The sequence below is a fragment of the Thermobia domestica genome, chromosome 5 (genome assembly GCF_964235325.1).
Source record: "Thermobia domestica chromosome 5, izTheDome1.hap1.1, whole genome shotgun sequence".
Taxonomy (NCBI): Eukaryota; Metazoa; Arthropoda; class Insecta; order Zygentoma; family Lepismatidae; genus Thermobia; species Thermobia domestica.
In genome coordinates, this window is record NC_137458.1 from 159,711,479 (window position 1) to 159,731,683 (window position 20,205).

Genomic DNA, 20,205 nt, shown 5'->3' on the forward strand with positions numbered 1-20,205 from the left:
CCAGCACAAAGTTAAATAATAATGGCGACAACGCATCTCCTTGTTTCAGGCCATTTTCGACGTGGAAGCTCGTGGACAAAAATGTTCCTACCCGGACTTTACTTTGGGATTCACTTAAACATATCTTAATTAATCTAATTAGCTTTCTCGGTATTCCAAGCTCTGTAAGAACGTTGTATAATGTTTCTCTCCTAACCGAGTCGTAAGCCTTTCTAAAATCAATAAATAGTTGATGTACCGGGGTATTGTATTCCCACTTCTTTTCGAGTATTTGGTGAATGGTAAATATTTGGTCGATAGTTGATCGATTTCGTCTAAATCCGCAATGATAATCTCCAATAATTTCATATGCGTATGGGGTCAATCTTGCTAACAGAATATTTGAAAGGATTTTATAGGAAGTTGACAGAAGAGAAATGCCTCGATAATTATTACAGTCAGTTTTGTCGCCTTTCTTGTGAATTGGAACAATGATTGACTCTTTCCACTCTTGTGGCAATTCTTCCTTGTTCCAGATAAGGAGAATGAGTTTGTGTATCTTGTTCCACAATTTTTCGCCTCCAGCTAAAATTAACTTAGCCTGAATTTCATCTACACCTGGAGATTTGTATTTCTTTAATTTCTTTATAGCGGCTTCCACTTCTATTCGATTGGGTTCTGGAATATACGGTTCTGCGGTGTGTATCTCCTTTTCTCCACGCACATTAGTTTTTGGCTGCGTGTTCAGCAAATCGTCAAAGAAATCTTTCCATCTATTTAAGAGGCTATCCGTATCAGTGAGAACTGTTCCGTCAGATTTCTTTAATATATAAGCACGAGGTTGATAGCCTTTCTTAAATTCGCTGATCCCCTTATACATGTCCCGAATATTTTTATTTTTACTATTATCTTCAAGTTCCTTTATTTTAGCTTTCAAAAAATCCCGTTTCTTTGTTCTAAAAGTTTTGGAAGTTTTCCGCCTGATATCTGCGAAATTTTGTGTAGTTATTTCATTCGCATTTTGTAGCCAGCGTAATTTTGCCTGTTTTCTCTTCTCTGCTAGTTTAATGCATTCTTGGTCGAACCATGGTTTGTTCCTACGTATTTCCGCGTGTCCCAATTTTTCTATTGCTGAACTTTTAATGCTATCTCTAATTTCAATCCAAGTATCCTCAACACTAGTGCACTCCGAGTCTTCTAAAACCGAGAATCTATTCGAAACTTGAATCTGGTATTCCTCTCTTACCTGGCTCTCTTCTAATTTCTTTAAATTAAATCTCTCCGTTTTCGGACATTGAGTATTACCTTTATTCAACGATAATCTCTCCCGTATTATCGCTGCTACCAGGTAGTGATCAGTGTCGCAATCAGCCCCTCTAAACGACCTACGTCAATTATGCTAGATTGTCTTCTTCTATCTACTAAAACGTGATCAATTTGATTATGTGTTTTTCCGTCTGGTGATGTCCAAGTGTATTTATGAACGTCGCGATGTGGGAATTTTGTACTCTTCACGAATAGGTTTTTGGATATTGCAAAGTTCACGAGTTTAACACCGTTGTCATTACTTTCCTTATGCAAACTTTCGTTCCCTATAATCGGTTTGAAAATATCCTCTCGTCCTACCTTCGCATTGAAATCCCCTAATAGAATCTTCATATGGTATCGCGGGAGTTGGTCAAATATCCGTTCCACTTCTTCGTAAAAACTGTCTTTTATATTGTCACCCTTATCTTCAGTTGGAGCATGCACATTTAAAACAGTAATATCACACCACCGCACCGTCCCTTGAGAGTAATAAAAGAAAGTCTGTCCGTAACAAATTCACCCCGTTTAATTGCTGGTAATATTCGTTTGTGAACGAAAAACCCTGTTCCTAACTGGTGATTTTTATTTCCTTCCCCGTAAAAGAACGTAAAATTTCCGGAATTCTCAGATCCATTTCCTTCCCACCTAACTTCCTGAACTCCTACTAAGTCCATCCTGTATTTCTCTAACTCACTCGTTACAGATTTTAACGCGCCTGCCCTATAAAGACTTCTAATATTCCATGTTCCAAATCTCATGTCCATTTTCTTTTGCTGATGTCGTGCCAAGTTATCAGTCCTTGTCCGAGGCTTTTGTGAATGTTTCTGAACAAGTACCTTTTTTTTACAGGATGAGGGTGTTAGCCTTACCCAAACCCCCAAGCTGGAGGACCACTCCTAGTCGTCTGTCCGCGACTGCTTATTCAGTATATTCGCAGCTAACCTCTATATCTAGAGGCCTTCTCCTCGATCCGCAACCTGAGGACGCGCCATGCCGTGGTGACAGGAACCCACGTTAAATCTCAAACATATTAATTGATATATGTCCTATTCGTGAAAATAAAGGGCAAGAAAAAATGAGTCCAATCCTGTTTCTGTAGGAATGAACTCTCTTTCAGTAGTTTGATCTGAAATGACTTTGCAGAGCCTGAATAAATGTTCTGCCACTTCAGGAGGGTACGCCCATTGGAATAGCGCTTTTATGATTCGAAGCCCCGCTCCCAAGCCAACTTATGTCATAGCTGACGTCATTAAAGAACGAGAGATGCAAATATGATAAAGGGGAAATACACTCACATGTACAAATTTAGAATTGGAGACAAAATGATCAGATAGCATCCATATTTTGTAGCAAATTTCCACTTTGCAAGTAGACATGTAAAAGCTCACCCGAACCTGAGAGCATCCCACTACCAATTGTTGAATTCAAGTGGAGAACTCAGTTGACACCATCAGATGATTACGGAGGGAGAGAAAAATCTTAAGATATTCGAAAACAACAATGAAAAAAAAATTCCACTTGCCTCGACCGGATTCGATCCCTAAACCTCACGATTACCAAGCCACGCCTTTGCTCACTCATTCAAGCAGCCACACAGAGCGATAGATCGTCATATGTCAGGAACAAAGCGTTTGTTTTACGACCAATGATTTTTTTTTGGGAGGGGGACTAGGGAAATTCCCAGTCTAGTTTTTTCTTTCCCTGGCACTAACTTCAACCTGGGAAGAATATTTTCTACCCTCTCTAGAAAATTTCCTAACAATTTTCATACATTTTCAGCAACACAAAAAGTTTATTCATGGCTGGTCTGCATAATTACACTTACACAAACAATTACTTCCAATTCTATGGATTCCCGTACCAAGTAAACAGAAGCACTGAGTATGAAATTCTATATCTCGCGAATAGTTTTGCAGAAAATATAAAATTTTCTATTTGGAACAGGGAAAAAACACACACGCGGGGCTCAGGGAGCAGACCGCGTCCATAAGACTTGTCTTGGGGACCATGGGAATTATTATTATTATTATTATTATTATTATTATTATTATTATTATTATTATTATTAGTAGTAGTAGTAGTAGTAGTAGTAGTAGTAGTTAAAGTACGAAGTTTCAAATCAGGCGATGCAGTACTTACGTAAACTAAATGATAATTTATTTAATAATATTCACTAGCCCACTATACATTTGCAAGGTTATGCTTTGGGAAATGAAGTGTATACGACATTGAATAGTAAAAATATTATAATAAAAATATATTATTAAATATATTGATTAAGCAATTGGAGTTAGACATGCTTTCCAGTAAGAATTGTATATAGAGAGGATTTACTTTAAAGTGCGATGCAAACGAATGTTCTAGTTTTAATCCGATTAGAAACCGGTAACTTACACAATACTATTTACTTCATTAGTTCTATAAACCCTTATGCTTATCGTATTATAATTATCTTGAAAATTATGATTTTGTCATTTCAAAACGTAGAACGAGAAATAAATGCAATATTCTTCCTAGGTATTTGTTAAGGAATCCTTTGAAACAGTGATTTCAGGGCATGACCTGTGGGAGAATTTGAGATCCTGTCGACATAAATTCGTGGCCATATCTTCGATCATGCTCAAAGTGGACTAATAATGTTCTATCAATTTCCTCTCATTCATATATTGAATATTACACGGAGAGAATCTTCTGAAATCATCAATGCTTATAATTAGTTTTTCATTACAAATCAAAAGATCATAATGAAATATTGAACATACTTAATATTTTGTTTTCAGTTTTGGATTTTAAATTTGCAATTCATATAATGTTCCCTTCTAATCGATTTGAGAGAAAAATAGTTGCCAAAGATGTATTCAAAGAAATGTTTTCAGTCCTCTGATGAAAATAAGGAACACACTTTTAAGGAAAAAAACGAATACTTCCCATATGATTTGAACACATAAACTTATGATTGATAGACTATTGACCCAAACCGCTCGACCAGTTCGTACGTCTTCATTGAGTTTCTTTAGACTTGTGTGTAAAATAGTTTCCTGCTCCACACTTTTTTTTTTTTTTTTTTTTTTTTATGTCGATACCACTATAAGTTTGTGGTGAATATTTGTGCGTTACAGGTCTTGCAATGCATAAAGGTCTTTTTCGTATAAACTATATTCAATTTTACGTCCTAATAACTTATATGCAACAGGTTGAATCTGTGAAATGATTGGGGGAGTGATCGTAAATGTTTTCATAGTTAGAAGCCTTTATATGGAAACCCGCTTAACGTGGGGATTTACTATTGAAAAATTTGGTATATTCTTCAAGTATATTACATAGACAGTATAATTATTATCAATGACACTACTACTACAACTTTTATTATTATTATTATTATTATTATTATTATTATTATTATTATTATTATTATTATTATTATTATTATTATTATTATTATTATTATTAATTGTAACAACTCTGTATGTAAACGTGAAAGATAGGCTGTTTGTATTTGAATACTAAATAACTAGTTAAATGAGAACCTCGGTAGTCGTGAACTCTAGGAGTCAAGGACATTGTTCACTAGCTTCTGAATTTGGGTTGAGGGTCTACGTTGAGTATTCGGGCTCGAGCCAAACACTGTTAAAAGTTATAGGGCACTGGCCAAATATCTTCAACACTGCTCGGTCCGGATTTAGAATTGTAAAAGACTCGAGCAGCTCGGCTCACAGCTCATTCATTATTGACCCGAACCGAGAAGTGAGCCGAGCCAACAGCTCACCCAACGACTCGGCTAGAGCCTTCGGCTCAGTTGAGCCGAACCGAGGAGATGGATCATCCGTACCAAGCCAGCTCGAGCCGATGGTTCACCCCAAGTGAGCCGGCTCGAGCCATCCTCTCAGTTGAGCCGAGCCGAGCTGAGCTTGTTATGAAAAATCTCTTGTGGTTTCGCTATCGAGACGAGACGAGATGCGAGTAGTGTTCCCTCTCGTTAGCAACACTAAAAGTATTCCATATTACTGTTTAGCTTACATTTCTCATGGCTTTCGTTTTGCAGTGTAATCAGATCATAATTTCAAGACGAGTTAAAACGAACGAACCATTTATCAAACTCGATGAACTCGACGCGAAAAACTGAATCGGCTCGGAACTCGACTCGAGGTTATTACCTTTGACTTGACTCGAAACTCAATTTGAATTCGAGTTGAGTAGAGTTTTAGCTTGACTCGTGCTCATTCCTATGCGTTTGAAAAAATCGTTGCTTATTATTATTCTGCGAAACTAATTATATAATAATACCAATGTTGTTATGTAAAATTAAAAATACAGAATATAAAGAAACATTACACTACAACTAATAAAATGAGAACACATGAACTGGGAGTGAATCAAAACTTGGTAGTAACTCTAAAAGCGATACATGCTTTTTAAAGCTAGTTTCAAACTCTATAATCAACGGGAATCTAGGATAAGCAAGCTGATCTGAAAGAACTCCAATATTACATACCATCAGCAAACTATTTTCTAGTAATAAATTAGGCCTGCTCATCAGAACACAGTTTATTCATATTAAACCCTTACTATAAATCGTTATGGCACCCTAGTTGTTGATAAATATTTTCCGCCGAGGCAGTTCAGACTGTTTACTTTTAAATTTTGTCCACCATCATCCTCAGCTCTTAAGAAAAAAGTATTCTTTTAAATGTTCGAACGGTAAAATATTTTGGTTCTCCATCTTTATAAAAACAACACCAATCAAAGTAAAATAGACTACCGGTTTCATTGCACTCGTAGTTCACTCACTGAATGTATTTATTTGGAGCTGCCAAATTTACGACAAAATCTTCCAGGTGCTTGCAATCAGTACACGTGATTTCCCTAAGGCTGTCTTCATCTTCCATAAACAGCAAGTAGCACTACGAACCAGTGGTGCTAGGTTTTCGAGTTAAAATTTCCCTCAGCAATCCTTAAAAATTCCCTTTTAAGATAATATTTCCCTAATTTTCGTTCACTATATATATGAACGCGTTTCTATATATATATATATATATATATATATATATATATATATATATATATATAATTATTTAAAGACAGCATTATTATGTATCTATGGCTTATTATACTGTGCTTGTATCTCCACAACATATATGTCTGTTTTTGATCTGTTATGACTTGAATGTTATCTTTAATGACATCCTCAAGCCAGGTCACGGAAGACTTGTGGAAAAAAAGTCGTCAGTTTGTGTGCGGGATTCTGGAAAGAATGCCACCGTGTTTTTTTATACTGTCGCCGAAATGCTCAGTAACATAACATTTGTTGACCGTCTCCTTTAGCCTAACCGGCATAACCGTGGGACGTAAAACTAGAGATTTCATTTCATTTCAACATTTGTTGAAAAGCTAAATTTCCCTACATTTTGTCTCAAACTCATAAAATCTCCCTTTTTCCCTCCTTAAAAAATTCTTTGCTAAATCCCCCTACGCCGCGGGAAATTTCCCTCAAACTAGCATCACTGCTACGAACTTCGGAATACATGGTATATGCCTCCATCCAGCTATAACCAATGCCCTCAATTTGCTTCGTGCAGTTGAAACAGATTTTCTTCCAAGCTGTTACACGACAGTTAGTCTGCGTGTCGAACTGCTGAGCCAAAGGACAAGGGATCGAATCTCGGAGAAGGACATGAACATTTTTATTACTTGTAGAATTATACATTTCACCCGTAATAAAATGAGCATTCAAACAGTTTCTGTTTCCGTGGAAAAGTAAGAATTTATTTCAAGTTAAACTTGTGAGCAGTGAAGCAAAACGAATAAGGCTCATGGTTGTCCGAATACCTGACGGTTTGAATAAATTATACGACACGCCTTTAGTACGAGTTAAAGAGCTTTCTGATACGTATAAAGAAATCTCACTGACCTAAAATCCATTACGAAATAGGACCTACCAGAAGCTTCAACACCACGTCTGCGTTACTTCGGTGAACGCTGTATAGAAACTTTCTATATAAATTTCACTCACGTGACGTCTAGTCAGTCGATCGTATTTGGTTTGTTAGCTAGCTATATTGAAGGGGTATAGACGAACAATGTGCAAAATCCATTTTTCAATTTTGTCAGGAAACGAAGAAAATGTGATGCCGTTATGTTTCAGAATTGTTGAACTTTTCCTGAATGTTCACATTTTCATTTCCTACACTTCATTTTCACAAGCTTCTCCTTATAATAACTATATCGATTTCCTACTTAAATTCAATTATAGATAATTGTTTCTTATGTAGCAGCTAATATTCATGCTATACAGTATAAAACAAGTACAAATTCAATGTAAATAAATAAAAATGTAAGATATTACAGATTACTGGCATTGCGATTTAATCCGATTTCAAGCAGTACATATTTTCTAAATAATTGTTCAAATTGCTTTATAAGAGTCCAGATTATGAAGTACCCTAAGGTTTTGTAATGCAAAAAAGAAAAACAAAATACAAGAATATATATATATATATATATATATATATATATATAGGTGTATTTTAGGGGACTTCCGGGCTTGATCCCCCCCCCCAAAAAAATATTATGTTTATTCAAATAAAATATTGTAAACTGAACTAAATATGTTGTAGAATGTTCACATTTCCAAGAATGAAGTTAGCAAAGCCTCCCGAAATATATATATGAATAATTTTCATTTTGGACGTGTGGTTTTAGGTATTCAACTGTGTTCACATTTCTCATTTTTAGCGTTTTCGTATATGAATTATGGACATGGCGGTGACATGGACATGACTAGTAAATGGGACAGGGATTTGAAATGTGACAGTTTGTCGGATAATGTGTTTCCAATCACTTCACAATAGAAATTTATATTTATAAAAAAGTTCTCATATATTTAAAAAAGGAAGAAAAAGTTTAACTTTCCGCACGGAGGCTCCAACTGTCGCTCTTCGATTCAGAAATGTCAGTAGCAGTACTAAACCCGCTTGACCACAGACGCAACTTACAAGAGCTTTTATTATAATATTGATAATAGAATCCCTCCAGCACAGGTTTCTACTTGGATGTTTAAATATCCATTTTTTGTCGTTTTCAGCAATTTCTGCTTAAGATAATGGATGATTTTGCATATTGGAACTGTGCATGAGGTGTGCAATCAATATTAATCTAAAATATAAGTAGTTTGATTTTGTTTTTACAGTTTCACATAGCTCGGATGACAGTATAAAGAACGGCGGGTTATTTCCAGTAACCTTGAACGACAGGGACACGAACACACATACATTGAGGACATTTAATATTTCAAAGGCTCTCCCACTGAGAATCGAAACTGAGACCCCGCCTACTGAACTATCTGATGGGTGGGTTGCCTGGATCGTTCCCAAGGCAAGTAAGCTTGTGACCAGTCTTGGGAAGTAACGTAACGCAAGTAACGGGTTACATTTTTTCAAAGTAACTGTAAGGGTAACGCGTTACAAATTTTTAAGTAACGTAAATAGTTTGCTTTACTTTTTTCGCGTTACATTTCGGATGAATAACTACAATATATATATATTTGGAAACAAATGTTTCTTTCCTTTAAGTGAATTTCTCAGAATGAAACAATCGAACATGAACTACATATGTCAGCGACCGACAGTCACAAACACGCAGAGAAACAGATAAGTTTGTAGTGCCACTTGCTGTTTTTGAAATAGCAGGAAGATGAGATGGAAAGTGTTCCTTTGTTTAAAATTATAACCGAAGGGCAGTATTATGTGCAGGACTAATTCTCTCTCTTTCTCTCTCTCTCTTATGTTTCACAAATATTACATGGTTCGGTCATTTTTGAATATTAGCTATGTTTTATATCTGATTATTTGGTAGTAGTTTTTAGCAGACGGTTCTTCCAAATAAATCCTAACTAACACAGTAGTAACCAATGTCTTGTTTACTGATTTTCTGGAGGGGAAAGAACTTAGACTCTTGGCTAGCTTTTGGCAACTTAAAAATTGCGGCTCCCCCCCTGGGCCAGGGGTGGCCATTCCTCCAGGTACTTAAAAAAACAGGTATGTCTTCAGGTTTCGGTTTGGAGGCGGTATTAACTGTAGCAAATGAAGTTTCGTCACTGCAATTCCATTATACGACATTTTCTCTCTATGGATATGTGCCTGTCTTTACAGGTATTTCTTTACCTTATATCAGTAACGAATTTACAAGAAACCCTTTTTATTAATCTCGGAATTGGGGGAAAGGAGTGGAGTTTTTAAGCATATATATAATTAACAGTAGCTTCTTTTTTTTCTAATAAGCTACAGTGTAATTCTCAAATAAATATGAATAACTTACCCGACATTCACATTTCAGTTGCTATTTTCTTCCATTCTCTATTTAAAACGTGTCTATTATGATGTTTTTGTGTTTCTTATCCCATATTGCTGGAACAGTCCTCAGTAGTTCTATTAATATGTCTTTCATAATCGCGTTTAACAGTGCAGCAAAACCTCTCGAGTATAGACATACAGAATCCTCTGCAGACGAAATTTTAAACAAATGAAGACTTTATTTCTTGCAGCGCGCATATTTTGGAAATACACTGAACTCTAACCATAAGACACTGTGAACGGGGTTACGCTTGGCTACAATGTAGAAAACTTGAATGACGTTTATATGGCGATCACGAGTCATGACTTACATATAGCAGAAAGTTAGGGCAGATGCTGTCGTCCCTGCTAGCCGAGTGAGCTAGCGCAACATGCTAGTATGGAAAATCGTTGTTGGCGTGGGTCTGAGTCCTGTGAGCAACGTTTTTCTTATTATATTTGAAATTTTTTATAATACTTCTTTCGTTAAAATAAGATTAAAATAATATTCAAAAAGTGATTTAACGATTATTTTTTAAAATTTTCATTTAACTTCTTTCATTAAAATAAGATTGCCCTTGTACTTATACAGATCCATAGCAAAAGTAATAGTAATAATATAATAGCAGCAGTAGTAGTAGTAATAGTAGTAGGAACGGGTTAGATTGCAATTCAGCATTCATTTGTTTTCGTGCGATGTTGCCAAACTAATGCCTTCTGGCTAGGGCTGAGTGTATTTCGAAAATATGTTTGCAGCGCTTCAAGGAGAACCAAAGAGAAAATGAGTCACAGCGGTGCTTCCGCTGAACATCGATGTAAAAACAAACTCGGTTGTTTATCATCGCGACCACTGATTCACCCTCGCGGTCGACCTCTAGGTCGCAATGTAGCGTACCCGCATGTGCATACCCATTTGAATCCAGGTTTGTGTGCCAGTATCGAGAGTGACACCTCGACCTCGATCGCGAGGTCTCTTCAGTATCTTTCTACCCTTGGGCCTTATTTTAACAACTTGAGCAAATGTCCGGAGGTTCCAGACCTCCTGGCTACGCCACTGCTTTGTAACATGCATTCTTCGTAAACATCATCAGTCTGTTCACTTCCACCTTCAGCCGTAATTTTATTCTTTCAAGCCAAAGAAAATACATTCGTTCTCCTTCGCATTTGGCGTTCTTAAAAATAAATTTATGTTCTAATTAAACGTGCGATTTTGCCATTTTCAATGTAAATTTCTGTCCCCTCCTCCGCAAAACAAATCTCATGGGCGCAACTTGCGTGTATGGTCCCCCTGTTCCAAATAGAAAAATTGAATTTCGATATTTTCTGCATGACTATTGCCGAGATATAGAATTTCATATCCAGTATTTCTGTTTACTTGGTACTGGAATTAATAAAATTGGAAGTAATAGTTTTGTGTATGTATAATTGTGCAGAACAGCCATGGATAAATGTTTTGTGCTGCTATATATAAATGTATGAAAATTGTTAGGAAAGTTTCTAGAGGGTGGAAAATATTCTTCCCAGGCTGGGACAACAGTAATTAAGTTAGTGCCAGGGAAAGGAAAACAAGAGACGCGGAATTTCCTTAGCTTTCCCCCTTACAAAAACGTTTTGTGAGTAACAAACGTTCTGTGTCTGACGTATGACTGCCTAGCGTTCAGTGTGGCTCCGTGGATGAGTGAGTAGAGTCGTTGCTTAGTAATTTCAAGTTCGATGGTTCGAGTCCTGCTCAGAGCAGTCAATTTTTTCATTATTTGTTTCCCATATCTGAAGATGTTTCTCCCCCTCCGTAATCATCTGGTGCTCTCAACTGAGTTCTTCACTTGAATTCAACAATTGGTAGTGGGATGCTCTCAGGTTTGGGTGAGCTTTTACATGTCTACTTACCAAATCAAAATTTTCGACAAAATATGGATGCTCTCCGATCATTTTGTCTCAAATTCTAAATTTGCGCATGTGACTGTATCTCTGTTTCATCATATTTGCATCTCTCGTTCTCCAATGTTATCAGCTATGGCATGAGATGGCTTGGGAGCAAAACTTGAAATCATAAAAGTGCCGTACCAATGGGCTCACTCTCACTAAGCATTTAATTAAATGTATGTGTTTTCACACTGAAGGAGGGGGGTATCCGCTCTTCTTACCCTCCTGAAGTGACAGAATATTTATTCAGACTCTGCAAACTCATTTAAGATCAAACGACAAGAAAGAGTGTTAATTCCAACAGCAACAGGATTGGACTTTAATTTTTTGTTTCAATTTATCTCCACAAATAGGACAAATATCAAGTAATATGTTTTCCATAAGAAGTATTCGTCTAAGATTCATTTCATTTAAACAAAATGATGCTGTAGATAGTAGTGGGAATTTCGCCCAAGTGTACGGGAATTTTCAGTGCCTGGCGATTATGCCACCCGCCTTCTTTTAAAGTTAATTCGGTTGCAATACTTCCTGGTAAATGCTTCGGACTCAACTGGTGGAGCACCTTAGCCGTAAACCTCCATATGGCTGTACTATTTAGAAGTGTCCCTCGCTGTACTCAACGGAAAGGAAGGAAATGCCTCTACTGTGAGATTCTGCTCTTTGGGCCCAGTAATGTCTAAATAAATAAGGATATAAAGAAGAATTAAATAAAGAAATAAATAAAAGAAAATTAAGAAATAATGAAAAGAAATAACGTTTGACATCTTTGAGTAGGCTATAGAGTTGACTAGTTAACAATGTATAATAAGGTATAATAATGTATAATAATGGTACTTATGCTCGTTGTCTGGATTATTTAGTATAAAATGATTCAAACAAAAAATTTCTTGCACCAGGAAAAGTGAATACATGCAAGGGTCTGACAATGACAACAAGCGCTGATTGCAAGATGGAAAACAAATACGCTCGGAGAATCGAAATGAGTATGAACAATTTGATCGGCCGCCATTTTAGACAGGGTAATTTTAGAGAGTCAAGAGGTGTTCCATTTTCTTTCATTTCCCAACAGCTTTCCATTGGTATGCTACTTGACCCCCTTACCATTTGCAATTTTTGAGTTGGACCCCGCCTAGGACCCTACGGGTGAACCTGATACAACACTTTTCGCTTTGATACGTTGTACTTCTAAATTATCAAACACGTGTTTTTCGTTTTGACATCTGTCTCACCATTTACGATTTCTAGGGGTGGCAACGGACTCTCTGGACATCCTGTATATTTATGTAAGTCGGACAGTATATGCATTCAGAAAATTTTTATTACAGTTTCGTAATAGGCGTCATTAGTGCTTTTGATTGGTGTATAAACTATCTTCCACTTCGATATATAAGCTCCCTCTCTTCCCTTGTTTTTATATTATCTTTAGAATATTCGTTTTCTGCCTTTAATGAAAGAAGAGATTCACGCAAAATGAATGTGTGATATTTTGATGCCTAATGTCTATATGTTTCCGGCTCTGGAATTCCAAGTCCATTTTCTTTGCATATCTCCAAACATTCTTGATAAATTTGTTCGAATGTTGTACGTTGAGAGTCATATTTTTCAGAAATCATCTTGACAGCGTTTAAACTAGTGAATCTACAAAAATCAAAGCTTCCGATATATCTGCATCTACTTGAGATAAGGCGAATCTCAAAGTTATAGTATGGCAGCAGTCATCTCAAATTTTACCAACTCGAAAACATTCCCTCTTTTACAGATCACACTAATTTGCCGGATGGAATGATGGAAGTAAATAAATATCACAAGTTGCAGACTTGGTTTTATACCGCATAATAATATAAATAGTTGTTTGGTAGATAAACTGTAATAATAATAATAATAATAATAATAATAATAATAATAATAATAATAATAATAATAATAATAATAATAATAATAATAATAATAATAATAATAAAGTAAAAAGTGATGGACAGAGAAAATTTTTCTTAAGAGACAAACGTCGCACAGAAACAGGAATTGGACTCTAACAGGACACTGATTTGCCGTCTCAGTCCACTTTAAATTTTAAGCCTTGCTCTTGAAGCTTAAGTTTCACTTTAAAGTAAACTGCCAATAATTATCATGTATTCTTAATATTTTAGAAAAATATCCCGATTTCACGCCCTAAAAGTATGGTAGCCTAATCAGTGACGAACTAGATGTTTGGTGCCCAGGGCAAATTTTGGAATTAGCATCCCCTTCATCTACATCTACATCAATAAACACACAGATTAGTTTGCCGGCGCCCGGGGCAACTGCTCCGGTTGCAGTATCTTATTTTGATCTGGGCGTAGTTCAATTACTTTTCGTTACTTTTACCCTTGAGCTCTAAAACTGAGTAATGAATGTGCCTTTACTTTACTAAAATGATGAAGTGAACACTCTGAAGCAAAAAGAGGAAATGTGTTTTTCTTTTCCTAATATCAAACAGTGTTAGAACAGACATTTCAATCGGGACTCCTTACAGAAAAAGAAGTATACATGACCTTTTTCTTTCTTTTGCTTACCTTCACTAATTTTTAGAATTTGATGTGAATTCAAATACACAAACACTTCACAACCACACCGAATGGCCCAAGTTCAGCGGTGAAACATCAGCTTAAGATTCGGAAGATAGTGTGATCAATACCTCTTAGGTACGACTGAGGAGATTACCAAGATTCTTCGTCGGTGTCAATAGGGAAATTTTCATTGACTAATTTCCCTCATTTGTATCCTATGAGTCTCGGATGTTTCAAAGCCTTAAAATAAATTCATATGTAGTTGAAATATCTTAACGCTACTATTTTGTAGTCGATGCTAAATTAATATTGTTAGTGTTGAGATTAGATTAGAAGAAGGGGTATTGGTATATCCTGTTGAAAATTCATATCACCATTGATTTACTGTTCTGCATGATCCCTGCAATGTAATTTTCTCAGAAATGCTTAATGCTTAATTTTCTCATAAATGCATATTTTGACCAAGAACAAATATACATCTGTGATAAAAATGAGTATACATTGACAGAACTTACTGGAATTGAATATCTTTGAAACAGTCCCACAAACTCCTGATTTATTTCTGATTACTAAAAGTCAGATAACGAAATGACACAACCCGGTCACGTGAGTAACTACCACTTTTACACAAAATAACATTACTGCCGCGACCAAGTTGTACCATCTCGGTTAGTAATCAGGAGATTGTAGCACTGGCTGTGATAAACTTCGGAATTTCTGTAGTATTAGTAGTTTTGGGATTAAGCTACAATTAAAATCGTTTAAAAGAAAATAAAAAATGAAATGAAATCTTAAAGTTTTACGTCCCACGGTTATGCCGGTTACGCTAAAGGAGACGGTTATGATGAGAGATGAGTGAAATGGTGGGAGGAAACGGGAGAACCGCGAGAAAACCCGCGAGTACGGTGTTTTTCCACCACAAAGTCCACACTGCGCGAGCTGGGATCGAACCAGGGACTCCAAGCACCGGAGGTGAACGCTCTACCACTGAGCCACCGCGCCCCCTGAAAGAAAATACTTCCGAATGATTTATTTATAAAGAATCACTTACTTTTGTTAGCTTCATTTCTCCAGGCTTTAGTTAGTAGTGTAGGTCCACCAAGCACTGACTCCGTTTTCCTTGGAGATCGCTTGTATCGTTTGTTAACATCACAGCAGAAGGTTTCTACTAAGTTGCCAACGGCCAAGAGCGTTAGTAAATTAGACGTACTAGAAACAAGAGAAGGCAATCGAGAAGGAGAACCAGTATCAGTAGCAAATAGTAGGTGCTAGTAGTATTCAGTATCTTAATTTTTTTCGAACGATTGGGATACGAACAACAAAGAGAATGACATAAATAGTAAAAACTTTTGCTCTCTTCTTTTACTGTATGTTAGACAAGATGACTCGATATTAATTGATAATAATAATACCAAATTATTTGATGGATGCTATGCATTTGTTCTATGTTTATATAATCAATGGAAATTAATTACTTACTGTACGAAGATTTCTTTCGTCTAACACAAGTGTAACGTTTTACTGCAATGCATGCTATTTGTAAGTAAGCATCTCTTATTTTAGTATGACTTCCAACATCGAATCAAATAAGAAGGCCTACTGATTTTGCTTTTTTTCTAGTTCTTTGTCGAAAACAAAGAAGATAAACAGTTAAGGGACAGAGGTTAAAAGAAACATTCTGATGGTGAGTTCAATACATACATATTACAGATATTGATGAATTAAATCTTGTGTACTACAAACAAAAACGAGCCTGGTGCTTTCTACTCGGGACACAGACTACTGCTACATACGGATTCTGCAGTTGGTAACTCTGCTGTAGAGAGGTTTCTGTAATACTTTCACTTGTGGCCACTATCAACTCACGATTTGTCGACCTATAGCAGTATCACTCTGTGTGTGTGGGGACATGAATTTGAGCAAGGGGGCCTAGTCCCCAAACCCTCCCTTGGCTCCGCCACTGTAATTGCTGTATTCTTTCTAGGTATTCTAAGTATTCTTTCTTAGTTTCAAGAGAAAAATACTTAATTTTTGACTGTGTAATATCCCTCACGAGAGGCCTCTAATACCATTGCTTAACCAAAGTAGAATTTCACCACACACCACTAGAAATTACTGTACGTAATACCGTCTAAATCTTCTATTCATAATGAAACCGCTGTAATACTGTACGTATCTGACCTTTCTTATTTAGAAAACCAGGCCCTCATAGTCACAACACGTATGACTGAATTGTAGATCTTGCAGGACCTAACGTTACGCCGATACCTCGTTCTACCTCCCTTCAAATGCGGCTAAGAGTATCTTCATGTACCGAGACTACTGTGTGTGTAGCTTTACTTCCCAACCACTCGTGGTTAGTATCGGCTTGTCTCAAAAGGATATGTTAGGTTTCCGGGTTGTAATGATACTTCTATTCCATCGCGATTTCCAGACGAAATGTGTGAATGGATAATTTTAAAATGAGACGGATTTCTGACTACTTGCCTTTATGATCTCTGCATGATGTGCTTCTAAATTGTCGGAGTTTCACTCTCCTTACTAATCAATAGTGGATAGAACTGAAGGTTTGTAAATAGTTTAAATCCTTTCCTGAGTTTTCTTTCCGAGGACCGTTTTATACCCATCCATCCATCCATTCTAATGTACCCATCCATAACTACATTTTCCATAAACCAGTACACGAAGCAGAAATAATTTCCACTCTTCGTTCTCCTGTAGTTCAAAATTATCTATCACTGAAAATTTGAGCAATACAAATGTCGGTATCTAATATTTAGTTAAAAAGATGAATATATTTGAGCTCATCCATAAAACTAAAAGAGTTCTTTAAATAGTCTCAATTCAGAAACACTTACTTTTCTCTTTCTTTTTCAGAAAATCAACAAGAAACTATTCTACATGTCGCAGCATCTGGTAATATTAATATCTTGTCTTATTTGCTGTCTATTGAGAGATGTGTTTCACTCATAAATCATGCAGGAGTTGATAATAAAACTGCACTGTGGATTGCAGTCGAAAAGAAATCTTTTGACTGCGCTCATTTATTATTAGATTACCAAGCAGATTTCAAAATTGATTTTTTCTTGCATCTAGCGATTCGTAAAGAATGTCATACAATAGTTGACCGACTTCTAAGTCTTGACAGAGATTGGTGCTTTCGGCAGCTTTTGCTTGGTGCTCCTGATGCTAGAGGAAAGAATTGTTTTCACTTAGCTGCACAAAATCATACTGATTACAATCTTGAAGCTATATATACTCTATATCTTGAGTGTGCAGAAAACATTGATGAACCATCCCCATATTATGTCAAACATGTTCTACCATTTTACTCTAAAAATGATGTAGGAGAAGAACCTATCCATTGTGCAGCACTAGCTAGGTCTTCTCCATGTATTGAATTTCTACTTCGGCATGGTGCCAATCTCGGTAATAGAACAAATTATAAATCTTCCGGTTTACAAATGATCTTGAAAAATTTACCTCAGGCTTCAGGTTTCATGGAAGAATTTATGGATAGTTGTTTCTCAATTGCTGGAAATGATTCTCCAGTTGTACAAGCTAAGCTAACTCAAGTAAAACATTCAGAAGCTTATAGTTTGACTGATAACCAATGGATTTTGCTGGATTTTGACATATTTTGTCATTATGGACCTCAGCTGAGTATTGGAGCTCAGATCACTACTCTACATGAAATGTTTAAAGGAATTAATCACGTTCGTGAACAGGATATGATGAAACACCCATTGATTCAAATATTTATAATCTTAAAATGGAGGAAAATAAGATTTATTTTCTATTTGTTTCTTTGTGTGTATTTCACCTTTGTCACTCTTTTGTCAATAACTATTTATTTGGAACATGGACAACTGCACGATCATCCTGATTGGAAGCTAAAAGATATCAGTAGCAATCGTTTGCATGGTGTAATTTATCCAACACTCAATTGTGTAATTACATTTTGTGGCATTTTTATTCTTGTGTTTCTTCTACCAGATGTGTTGTTCACTTACATTAGAAATCCAAGTGATTTTGTACCTTTGTTTCGAATAATTCCTCCTTTGTTGGCTCTAATCACCTCCTGGTTAGATGCACACAAACCTTGGGTAAATGTTATGTATTCATTCAATATTGTATTTGCTTGGATATCTGTTGTTGTTTTATTTGGTAAATTTCCAGAATTTGGTAAGTATGCACACATGTTTGTAAATGTCATACAAATAATGATAAAATTCATGTTTCATTATATAACATTGATCATTGGATTTTTCTTAGCGTTCTATGTGTTAACACAGAAAAATGTAATTAAGTTTACAGAGGAACGAAAAAAAATGAAACATGAGAAGTTCATTTATAACGTCGATTTAGTTTCATCGTCCTTGATACAATTTATTTTATGGGTTGGTCTACTTGATTATGATCCAATTGTTCAGCAAGGTGAGATTCCAGGAACAGTGGAGTTGTTGTTTTTCTTATTCGTTATCACGTGCAACCTCGGTCTGACAAAATTCTTAGTAGCTGTTACAACATTTAATATTGAACAGTTAGAGACGTATGGTGAGTTTAAGCGTCTAAAAGAACAAGTTGAATTTCTGTGGCAATTTGAAGAAGTGTTTCAATTTTGTCGCTTGCCGTTCTTAAATCGATTACACAAACGAATGCTTATCTTGAAGAAAGAAGCATTATTACTTGATCATATTGAAAGTATGATGCCCCGGCAGCTTGTATATCAGATATATGATCTTATTTCTAAGACAGTTGAAGATGAGGAAATGTTTGATACTCGCAGCCGTTGGGTTATGCTTAATTTGTCAAATCGGAGACAGAGAGGTTCAAGAACGCGTAGGTTCAGTAAGAGTACCAGCTCTACTAAGTCGTTCTATATAGGAAACATATTCCGACGTGACACAAAAGGTTCACAACAATAAATCATTATTTAATATTTGTGATTTCATTACGTGTTTCAAAACGTAGTTGTTTGGTTTGTTAATTATTGCATTTGTATGTTTTATTGTATAGTTTATAGTTTGTTACTTTAGAATTTTTCATCAATAACGAATGCAAATGGACTCTTGAATCAAATGTAAGTACCAATTATTGTTAGTGTATAAATAAATAAAACACTTGTTTGTATCTCATTCTATTTAGTATTTCTGAATACCCTTTGATAATACTGTAACATTTTATATGGGATATTTAACATGATGGAATTTGTATTTATACAGATGGTCAATTCAAAACTTTTGACCTAGCAGGGAAGAAATCGCAATACACAGTCCCACATTCCTCACACCAGAGCTTTTGGCTTTTCAGTGGTAATGAAAACTGACGGTTAACTCCAATAAACAAACAATCTAAATGAAGGGCAAGGATCACTGCACTAAACTCTCTCGTTTTCATTTATTAAATGAAATAACGTCATGCTGCAACGCGGATTCAGACCAAAACCAGAACAGAAAACACAGTTCCTGATGTCATTGCAGAGAATGTCCACACTACAGACGGGATTACGATACTTTTTACGATTCCTCACATTCTCATATTAAAGATCACTATGCACTTAGTTGAAACCTTGCTGTTAAAATTACTGGCCAGTCGTTCGAGAAGGGTAGCTTATAAGTGACACAAGTTATAATGCTCCTGCATTTTCACTACCACACACCATTTTTCTTATAGAATCACTTAACTAATTACATTGTTTTGTTCAGTATTCCAATTTTATCCTTGGTTAACGCGGAGAATACGCTATTAGCTACCCGTTACGAGTCATATTTTCTTTTGCGGTACAGGGAGGCAGAACAAAGAAGTGCGCTTAAAAGTCCTCCTCGCTCTCTGATTGGCTACTCTTAATTGTGCATGATAACGCAAAACTAAACGAAAATTGATATAAACTTGAATATAATGAGAAGAAAAAAAATTAAATATGTGTTGTTATTTAATGAATATACGCACAAACAAATCACTCGATCTAAATAAAATCCAATTTTAAGCCACTAACGCCATTTCGCGGAATTGAGAAAATCCAACTCGGTGCAGGCCATAGACTAACAAAGAAAGTAGCGTACTTCAGCTAAACAAACTAGCTCAATTGTCGATCATCTTGAATCCATCAAAAGGGTCGA

General features: G+C 36.0%; 1 protein-coding gene across 3 annotated transcripts in view; it reads left to right on the top strand.

Annotated features, from left to right (window-relative positions):
- LOC145686206 (uncharacterized) overlaps positions 1 to 19,215 on the top strand; it is a 199,645-nt gene extending 180,430 nt beyond the window's left edge. For 2 of the 3 annotated variants that reach the window (XM_081759253.1, XM_081759254.1), the window contains exon 6: positions 16,961 to 19,215. In XM_081759253.1, the coding sequence (XP_081615379.1) occupies positions 16,961 to 19,011 (2,051 nt within the window). In that variant the 3' untranslated portion in view covers positions 19,012 to 19,215. The remainder of the gene's footprint in view (positions 1 to 16,960) is intronic. The other variant, XM_081759256.1, reaches the window with a different exon arrangement.
- Positions 19,216 to 20,205: the final 990 nt, after the last annotated feature.